Source organism: Benincasa hispida, chromosome 2 (assembly GCF_027475165.1).
Source record: "Benincasa hispida cultivar pf3 chromosome 2, pf3_genome.v1.1, whole genome shotgun sequence".
NCBI classification, from domain to species: domain Eukaryota; kingdom Viridiplantae; phylum Streptophyta; class Magnoliopsida; order Cucurbitales; family Cucurbitaceae; genus Benincasa; species Benincasa hispida.
In genome coordinates this window covers 26,874,510-26,884,120 of record NC_143479.1, presented here as the reverse complement: position 1 = coordinate 26,884,120, position 9,611 = coordinate 26,874,510, and the positions used below count along the sequence as shown (strand labels likewise).

At 37.2% G+C, this 9,611-nt stretch overlaps 2 protein-coding genes and 1 long non-coding RNA gene across 3 annotated transcripts; 2 read left to right on the top strand and 1 right to left on the bottom strand.

The window, feature by feature from the left end:
• Positions 1-391: 391 nt before the first annotated feature.
• Positions 392-2,696, bottom strand: LOC120071843 (uncharacterized). Its single transcript, XR_005480352.2, has 2 exons — positions 2,460-2,696; positions 392-775 (listed from the first exon to the last, which is right to left on the bottom strand). It is a non-coding gene; the product is annotated as an uncharacterized LOC120071843 (long non-coding RNA).
• Positions 2,697-3,085: 389 nt separating this feature from the next.
• LOC120071841 (serine/arginine repetitive matrix protein, putative (DUF936)) lies at positions 3,086-5,741 on the top strand. The gene is made up of 4 exons (XM_039024235.2): positions 3,086-4,329; positions 4,424-4,642; positions 4,759-4,850; positions 4,943-5,741. Exons 1-4 carry the CDS (start codon positions 3,208-3,210, stop codon positions 5,592-5,594), a joined length of 2,085 nt encoding a protein of 694 aa, XP_038880163.1. The 5' UTR covers positions 3,086-3,207; the 3' UTR covers positions 5,595-5,741.
• On the top strand, positions 5,650-7,533 carry LOC120071842 (HXXXD-type acyl-transferase family protein). The gene has a single exon (XM_039024236.2). It carries the CDS (start codon positions 5,995-5,997, stop codon positions 7,369-7,371), a length of 1,377 nt encoding a protein of 458 aa, XP_038880164.1. The 5' UTR covers positions 5,650-5,994; the 3' UTR covers positions 7,372-7,533.
• The last annotated feature ends 2,078 nt before the right edge of the window (positions 7,534-9,611 follow it).

The following is a 9,611-nucleotide window of genomic DNA, read 5'->3' as shown; positions in this document are numbered from 1 at the left end:
AATTTTTATTTAATGTAGTTAATATTTGAGTGAAAGGATCGACATACCCTTACCATTACCATTTAAATTTTTTTAAAAAAGAAAATCAATTGGGTTCTTAAATACTGATAGACTTCTATTAAGGTCTATGAGATTTTACCTCAAAGCTAAATATGATTAACAAAATGGAAGATAACCTATTAATCACAAGTTTAAATCATGCATCAACTGAAATTATGTGATAAAAGTCTATCTATGTCTATCACTAGTAGACACTAATACAAGCCTATCATTGATAGACTAGTATATTATCCATTATGTATCATCAACAAAATTAGAAGACTCTATCTCTAATTAATGTCAACATTGCATCACCATAGACAACAACGAAAATAAAAAGTGATATAAGATAAATGCAAATATAGGATACTATTAATTTTATAAATTTCAAAAGTAGTTGATCGTCAACCAGTACAAGCCAAATAGTTCTATAATCTACAAAATTGTAACAATCAATATTGAGATTGAGATTGAGATTGTAGTTGAGAAATTTTCAAGCTAAAGCCTGAAGCACTATCCATCCATGATCGTATTGTTGTCTTCTTTTGTGGGGAAACTTTCTTCTTCTCATTCTTTTCAGATTTCTTCTTCTCCTTTGGAGAGACTTTCTTCTTATTCTTATTGTCCATTTCCTTTTTGATTGGTTTTCACTATCTCTTTAGTCTCTCATTTTGAAGGTGTTTATCATCTACTACCTCCGGTCCAAACTTTTTACGTTTTCCTTGTCTTCAATAACCTGAATGTATGGTAAGTAAGAATGTTAATGATATAATAGGTTAGTATAAATAACACTATCTACTGATAGAGAGTAATAGTAATATATGGCTATCTATCACTAATAGACATCAATAGAATACTATCACACTCTATCAACCCACAACCTATGTTCTATTAACCTTCTATCATCTATCAACCTTCTATAAGCAACTATATATCAAGAACTATCTACAAGCATAATATCATACAACAAAACTATAAACAAAAAACGTATCTACAAGCAATGATTTATTAAAAAAAAAACACTATATCCTGATAAATAATGATAGTAGTTTATCAATGTTATATGAATCGCCTAGGGCTCCAAGTTATTATCAATATTTTCTTCATTAATTTAAGTCTATTTTATTGTTTTCAATTTTATCCTTTTTAAACATGTTAAATACGGTTAATTTTGTTGTTTTATTAAATCTATGATGCGGCACACATTAGGATTTTGGGAGGCTATTTAAAGTTTGACCATTATGTTGTACAAAAAGTTTTGGACGTTTTGAGTTTTAAGGTTTTCTCTGAATGAAAATTCCCTGGTAGATGACAAAGTCCCATCTCCATCTTTTGCTATTATTGAATCAAGGTGCATGCCAAGAACATTCAGGTAAGATTGATCAACTTGCTTGTGGAGTGTTCAAACCGTGAGTAGGGAAGTATTCTTCTTGTCTCATGGTCCTCGATCAAAAGGTAACCCAAATCAAATTCTTCCATTTGGATTATTGTCAATTTGATTGGGGGTTTAGAATTTGATATTGGAGGATCAACAATTGGGTTCCTAATTTTCAAATCTTAGGGATTTCATATCACAGTGTCTATCACTCAATGATAGACAGTGATAGAAGACTATCAATCTCTATCAACCTACTCTCTTTCAACCTTCTATCATCAACTATATATTAGCAAGAAAACATTATTTATCAGCAATGATAATTACCTATCATCAATAAAATTATGAACTCGTTTATCAACAACAAAATTGTAAAGAGGGAAATATTTCAAAACTAAAATTTTAGTGCTTCATAATTCTATCAACAACAAAACATGCTAAATTAATTAGTTTCTTAGCATAGGTAACCCTATCTAATGACACTATCACTCCCTATCAACCATCAATGAGCAACTATATATCAAGAAAACATTATCTACAAAAAATGATTTTGCAATGATTTAGAAAACATTTACAATATCTATCACTTATAAATACTGAACACTATTACTCTATATCAACATACTCTCCAAACTAAACTTTTAGTTCTTTATAATTCTATCAGCAACAAAATATGTTAAATTGTTTCTAGCATAGTTAACACTCTCTAATAATAGTGATAGAACATTATCACTATCTATCATTGATAGATAATGATAGTGGTCTATTACTGTTTATCAATATTCTATTACTCACTATCAATAAACAATTCCTATGAGCTATGAACAAAAAATCATGTAAGTTTTGTATAATACCTTTGTTTTCATTTTCTCTTTTTTAGGCTTTTATGATGATTTTCCTTTTTGGCTCGATGATTCCCCTTTTATGAAAGTTCTCTTTTTTTCTTACTTTCCATTTGTTCACAAACTTAGGTTAATTATCAGATAAGTAGCCACTGATTATAATTTATCAAAAGAGTAAAAAGATCAAAAAGGAAGAGAATCACCTTGAAGAGTTGATGTTGTTGACGGATGAAATCTCTAATAGACAGTAATCTATGAATCGTTAGTTGTCTACCAAAGAGGAATAAACAAGTAGAATCGAGTGGATCGGTGGCGCTTGAATGTTGAAATGAAAGGATGATTGATATTGAAAGAAGATTTAATCGGGAGAAGGAGGAGAGTCATTTCGCCCTCAGGGCAATTTTGGGTTGCTTCATTTCGTGTGATTTTGCTACTTTCGTAATTATTTTGTCCAATTATTTATATTTAATAATCCCCTATTTACAAATTATTTATTTATGTGACATTTACAACTAATTTTCCCACCCGTTAGGCGCTACCTTACAATTATCCTATTTTCTACATAATTTAGCCACGTAAAATACAAAATTCGACATTTGATGCAACTTTCCGAAATCCAGGCGATTATCTCTTCGGCCCAGCCCAAGTCCCCTTGGGCCCAAAATGGAAGAAAGAGATCCAACTCCAAGTCAAACTTCCTTAACCGCCGTTGACTACGGGACTCCTTAAGGCGAGTCGCCGGCCTAAAAACAAGTTAACGGTAACAGTACAGCAGTAACCAAATTCAAAAATTCACAATGCGGATAAAGTGAAAAACACCTGACATTTGAATTTCAAATTTGAATCTCATCAACTCGTAACGGCCAAATTCTTCTCTTCCCTTAATCCTTCCCCCTCACTTCTATACCTAGCTTTCGACTTCACTCTTCTCCCTCATTCCACAATTCCGCCATGGCTTCTCTCACTCCCGGAATCCTCTTGAAGCTCCTTCAGGCCATGAATTCCAACACCAGAGTCACCGGCGACCACCGTTCCGCTCTCCTTCAAGTCATAGGCATCGTTCCGGCCCTCGCTGGTTCCGAATTATGGCCCAATCGTGGATTCTATATCCAGCTATCCGATTCCCTCAATTCCACTTACGTCTCACTTTCCGATCGCGAAACCGATCTCATCCTCTCGAATCGATTGCATCTCGGCCAGTTCGTCTACGTCGACCGCTTCGAATTCGACACGCCGATCCCTCGCGTTTGCGGTATTCGTCCAATTCCAGGGCGGCAAGCTTCTGTGGGAAGCCCTGAGCTTCTAATTGCGAGGATGTCGGCTTCTAAGCGTGAGTTTGTGATTCAACCTGTGACAGAATCGGATCAATCGGCTGACCCGATTGCCGCATTGTCCTCGAATCAGAAATTGGAGGAACCTCAAATGAAGGAATCGAAGAGTAATTCGAAGACTGGAAATGGTAGAGGGAGGCAAGCCCTAGCTCCTCGAGATAATTTGCCGACTGAAAATAAGGGAAGTATTGAAGATACCAAAGTTTCCCATAAGCCTCAGAGGTTTTCTTCTCCTGCGGGAGGTAAAAGATCTATGTCAGTTGGAAAGAAGAACGTACCGGTGGTTGAGCGAGATCCTTCGCCGGCTGGAAAGGGGAAGAGGTCAGCTTCTCCAGTGCCGTCGAAAACTGTTGTTCCAAGTTTGGTAGCTGCTCGTGAAGAGAATCGGGTGAATTCGAAGGAACCCGCCATTATTGTCCCTTCAAGGTATCGACAGCCATCCCCAAATGGGAGGAGACAGGCTTCTCCTGGTGTACGGAGGGCTTCTCTTTCTCCAGCAAGAAGGCTATCAGGGGGTTTGAAGGTCTCCCCTCTTTTGGCAGTTGCAGATTCTGCAAGCAAGAAGAAAATGACTAACATCGCTGCTGGAATTTCTAAGGTTTCTGAGGCACTTGTTGGGTCTGCAAAATCGAATAGGAAGAGTTGGGATGATCAATCAACTGCCTCTTCTACCTCTGAGGATCAGAGAGATAGTGGTGTTTCAAAGAACAAGCCAGATCTACAAGCAATTCTTCGAACTCAGGTACAATTATAAGATACTGTTGATAACTAGAACTTAGCCAAATTGGATGTTTTTCCCTGTTCATTTTTTTACGTTATCTTGCTGTATTCTCTAGGCTGCCATTTCAAGACGATTGAGTGATGTAAATGATCATAAATCCAAGAGTGAGGAGGTGCAAAGAAAAGAAAAAAAGAAGTCATCCAGTCCATCTGAGTGCGAGGTTCCAGACGAGAGAAAATTTTCGGGTTTTGGTATAACTGTTCACGATAAGAAATGGACTGATGGCAGTGTTCTAGTTGATGCAGCTCCTGCAAATGTCGTTAAACTTGCGAAGGTTTGAAATGAGCGTGTGATTTAAAGAGTTGTTTTTGAAACTTGGAAAAGCTGTTTAATTTTAGTGATAAAACTTGGACTTAGGTTGTATTTGTACTTTTTGATGTTATCTATCAGGAGGCTATGCAAAGGAGAGATATTGCTTCTATAGCTGCAGCTGAAGCATTGGAAGAAGCAATTTCTACTGAATCGATCATAAGGAGCATAAGGTATTAGCCACCTTTCCACTTTTAATGTCTTAAATAATAATTGTTATAAACTGAATTGAATTGAATTGATATAAACTTCCATATCATTCCAGCATGTTTTCAGAGCTTTCCTCTACACACAAGACTGGAGACCTTCTGCATGTGGTGGACCAATTCTTCATAATCTATAACGATGTAGTGAAATCGACTGAGATTGCCGAATCAGTTTTAGGCAGTCGGAATGGCAGCAAACCTGGTGCTATTAGCTCGTTGGAGCAATCGAAACCTGCCTCTCTTTGGGTTGATGCCGCGTTAGCCACTAACCTTGAGATAGTCTCACTTCTCACCGGTCAAGACAGTGGCCCTGCAACTTCTTTGCACAAAAGCTTATCGAAAAGACAAACTATGGAGGGATCTTCACTTCCCAATTCAAATGTGGTTTCATGGACTAGAGGCCATGGAATGAAAGAGACTGTAGAGCTTGCTATGGAGTTGCAGTCTGAGATGAAGCTTTGGTTTCTCAAGTTTGTCGAGGATTCCCTTGATGCTGGTTCAAAGGTGTTTAGAGAAAGCTCCGGAGATGCCATTAAAACGTCGCCTCCAATACCGAATCGTAGCTCCATTGCATCTGTTTTATCCCAGTTAAAAAGAGTTAATGACTGGTTGGACCGTGTAGTTTCAAAGCGAGATGATCCTTTGAAAGAAAAGGTGGAAAGGTTAAAACGAAAGATCTATGGTTTTGTCATTCAGAATGTTGATTGTTAAGTTTAAACTTCGACAACAGTGCTCCCGTTGTCTTCTCTCAACTTGCTAATTCTTTGTTCACGCTTAAGAAAATGTCTGTTTCATTTATTCGTTGTGTAATGGCCATCTGCATTTTATCTAAATGGGATATGTTTTAAATTTTATTAACCTCCTGCACATATGTTTCATGTTTTTCAAAATAACTACGAACCATCGGACAAAACAAAGAATTAACAAAGATAATTGGTCGTGTATTTTTCACATCACGAACAATGTCAGTATAACCTGCTACCTACCAACAGAACTTTAAATTCCAGTCATCATATTTTAGCTCAAGCTTTCTTTGCATGCCTCAGTGAAAGTTCACTCTTCTTCTACAAATGCTTCGAAACGGCAACACTTGTTTCTTCAGCATTCTCTCATGGCGCCATCGTGGGTTCAAGAGCTCCGTATTCCTCCCATGGACATCCCTGTCACCATTGACCGAATGGTTCCAATCATGCCAGCGGGTCCTATTCCCACTGCCGACGGCGACTCCCTTTACCTCTCTAACCTCGACAATGTGGTCGGAGCCCGCGTTTTCACACCAACGGTCTACTTTTATCAGATGGACAGCTTCAACTCCGGTGAGAAGCCTGTAATGAAAGTGCTTCGAGAAGCACTTTCTCTTGTTTTAATTCCTTATTACCCTTTTTCAGGCAGGCTCAGAGACACCAAAAATGGGAAGATGGAAGTGTTCTTCGGATCAGAACAAGGAGCTTTAATGGTAGAAGCTCATTCTGAGATAACATTGAACAGTTTAGGAAACATAACGGTTCCAAACCCATCATGGGAGCCATTGATCTTTAAGTTCCCTAATGAAGAGCCATATAAAGTACTTGAAATGCCATTGCTTATAGCACAAGTGACCCTTTTTAAATGTGGGGGTTTCAGCTTAGGCTTGAGGCTCTGCCATTGCATCTGCGATGGCCTTGGCGCTATGCAATTCCTCAGCGCCTGGGCTGCCACAGCGAAATCTGGCAAGCTGATAACAAACCCACATCCATGTTGGGATCGAGAGTTTTTCAAGCCTCGTGAACCACCAATTGTGAAATACCCCCACGTTGAGTTCATGAAAATCGACGATGTCTCGACCTTGACGACGACTCTCTGGCAATCAAAACCCGTTCAGAGATGTTACCGAATCAGCCGCGAGTTCCAACTCTGGTTAAAATCTAATGCCCAACCAGATGACATGTCGGCCTGCTCGACCTTCGACGCCATGGCTGCCCATGTTTGGAGGTCATGGGTAAAAGCCCTAAATGTAAAACCAGTGGATTACACACTCCGTCTTACGTTTTCCGTCAATGCTCGGCAGAAACTCAAAAACCCCCCATTGAAAAACGGGTTCTACGGCAATGTACTCTGTCTCGCCTGCGTCACGAGCACCGTATCGGAGCTCGTTAATGACGGTCTTTCGAAGACGACCCGATTGGTCCGTGAGGCGAGGAATGGAGTGTCGGAGGAGTATGTGAAATCGACGGTGGATTACATTGAGGTGGATAGGCCGAGGAGATTGGAATTTGGGGGGAAATTGACGATAACGCAGTGGACTAGGTTTTCGATTTATGAATCCGCGGATTTTGGGTGGGGAAGACCGGTGTATGCAGGTCCGATTGATCTATCTCCGACGCCGCAGGTTTGTGTATTCTTGCCGGAAGGGACGACGGAATCGAACGGCTCAATGCTTGTCTGCATTTGCTTGCCGGAAAATGCTACCCAGAAATTCACGGAGTTCTTGTGTACGACGAAGGATTGAGATTGCTTCTTTACACGTTTTCTCAGGAAATCACACGTGAAAAGCACGTGCCTTTCTCTTTCTCTTTTTCTATACGTGTGTTATTATTATTAATTAATCTTCTCTGCTATTCCCGTGATTATTTTGGACTCTGGTTTTTATTAAAATTTGTTAAATTGCATAGTATAAAGTGTGAAAGTTTTTATGTCCTTTTTATTAAAAAAAAATATCAAAATTTTATTTTATTTATGTTTTTTTATAGAAGAGAAAACTCCATTTAAGACCAACGATTTATCAAAACGAGCATAGTTCAACTGGTTTATAGATGCATTAGCGATCGAAAAGTTTGTAATTCGAATCCCCTACCTTATTATACTAAAAAAACGTTGCCCTCAAAAACACCAAGAAGTACTGAGGTAGAGTTCTCATAATTCCAAAGAAAAAAAAAGGTTTAGTTTTAAATTTATGCATAATTGAAACTCTTCTCAAGATCAAGAAAAAAGATGGATGTTATTACAAGTTTAGTCTCAAAACTTTTATACTCGTTTTTTTTTTTTTTTTTTTTTTTTTTTTTGTCCATAAACCTTCAAAAGTATCTAAGAATCACAGGTTCTTGAACTTTAAAATTTGTGTCCAATAATTTTATAAAATTTAAATTTTCTGTCTAATAAGTCCTTAAATTTTCAATTTTATATTTAATGGGTTTATGATATATTTAATTGTTTAAAACAAAAAATAAATTGATGATTAATATGTTAGATATAGTATTGAATCTTATGTTTAATGAAAACCTAAACTTTTAATTTATATTGAGTAGACAAGTGATTTTTTAAAAGAAAATGTCAATACAAAATTAAGAAATGTAGGTTTCATTTGCTAACCAAGTGATTTTTTCATTTTTTTTAAAAAAGAAGATGCTAAACTATTACAAAAATTTGAGTCAACCGGTTTGAACAGGTGAACCGGGTCTTGAACCGTCCGCCTTGAAGCCTCGTCACTTGATCGTGTAGCAAATTCTCTGATCGTCGAGCAACGAGCGTCGAGTATAAATGATCGTGTAGCAACGATCGCGTAGCTTAAGAATGCGATGAGCATGAAAGACCATGTGATCGTGCAGTGCACTTTGAGTAATGCATGTCATGCGATCGTGTAGTTAACAACTATGCGATGAACATGATAATCTACACGATTGAGTAGCAAGCATCGAGTATCATATACTATTCGATTGTGTAGATAATGACTACGCGGTGAGCATGATAGCCTACACGATCGTTTAGTGTGCATGCCTTGCGTCGAGTATCAAATACCGCGCGATCATTTACCCTCGAGCGTCTATGTGATCATGCAGCAACACAACATGATCGAGTAAACACTTTACACGATCACGTAGCATTAGCTATACAATCGTTTAGCAAATTCTAATGATCGCGCAAAACAATTCTACAAGAACACATAGCCAAATCTAAACGATCGTCTAGCTTAAGCTACACGATGCAACCACTGTTTCGTTTTCTCCATCGAAGCAAACTGCAACTCTTGCATCTGAAGCTTCTTCACGAATGACTCAAAAACTTAAATGAATAGCAGCAAACAGCAAGAGTAAACTCGAGCCAGAAGGGACACTACCACTTGATTACCTTGGTACTCTCGGTGTGAGAATCCATGAGTGATGGGCTCTGGCTAATTTTAGTTAAAGAGAAGTTTGGAGTTAGAGGAGGAAGATGATCGAGAAGGGAACAAAGTCGTCGTATAGACGATCAAGTCTATCGCATAGACTATATTACTCGATCATTTTATCTCTCAAGGAATCGTGTAGAAGACTTTCTTTTACTCGATCGTGAATGCTTATCTTTTTGAAATAATTAAAAATCACATTTTCATTTATCCCACATTTTCCATAAAACAAAATAACTCCCCACTAAGGGTGGTTATGGAGAAAAAAAATTAATTATCAAATAATTAATAATTATAAATAAATATGATAACTAACTTATCAACTATATTTATAACCTATAATTTTAATATTGCATCATATACAATATATAAACCATATTCTTTTTCTCTATTTTATGGCATTTAATATAAATCATATTTATATTAAATTTAACAACTATGAATCTAATTCATAGAAAATATATTTGAATCATATTCAAATATTAGTTTCTCCAATCAAACAATAATGTATCAAATAAATTATGTAACATCCCGATTTTTTTTTTAGGAAAATTTAAGTTAATTATCTCAAATTGCTGAGTTTTAGT

What these genes read in the sequence shown, in the direction of transcription:
- LOC120071841 (XM_039024235.2), top strand. Translation starts at nt 3,208, where the DNA reads ATGGCTTCTCTCACTCCCGGAATCCTCTTGAAGCTCCTTCAGGCCATG. An exon ending in ATGTCGTTAAACTTGCGAAG is followed by an intron (nt 4,643 to 4,758) that starts GTTTGAAATGAG and finishes GTTATCTATCAG; the next exon opens with GAGGCTATGCAAAGGAGAGA. An exon ending in TCGATCATAAGGAGCATAAG is followed by an intron (nt 4,851 to 4,942) that starts GTATTAGCCACC and finishes ATATCATTCCAG; the next exon opens with CATGTTTTCAGAGCTTTCCT.
- LOC120071842 (XM_039024236.2), top strand. Translation starts at nt 5,995, where the DNA reads ATGGCGCCATCGTGGGTTCAAGAGCTCCGTATTCCTCCCATGGACATC.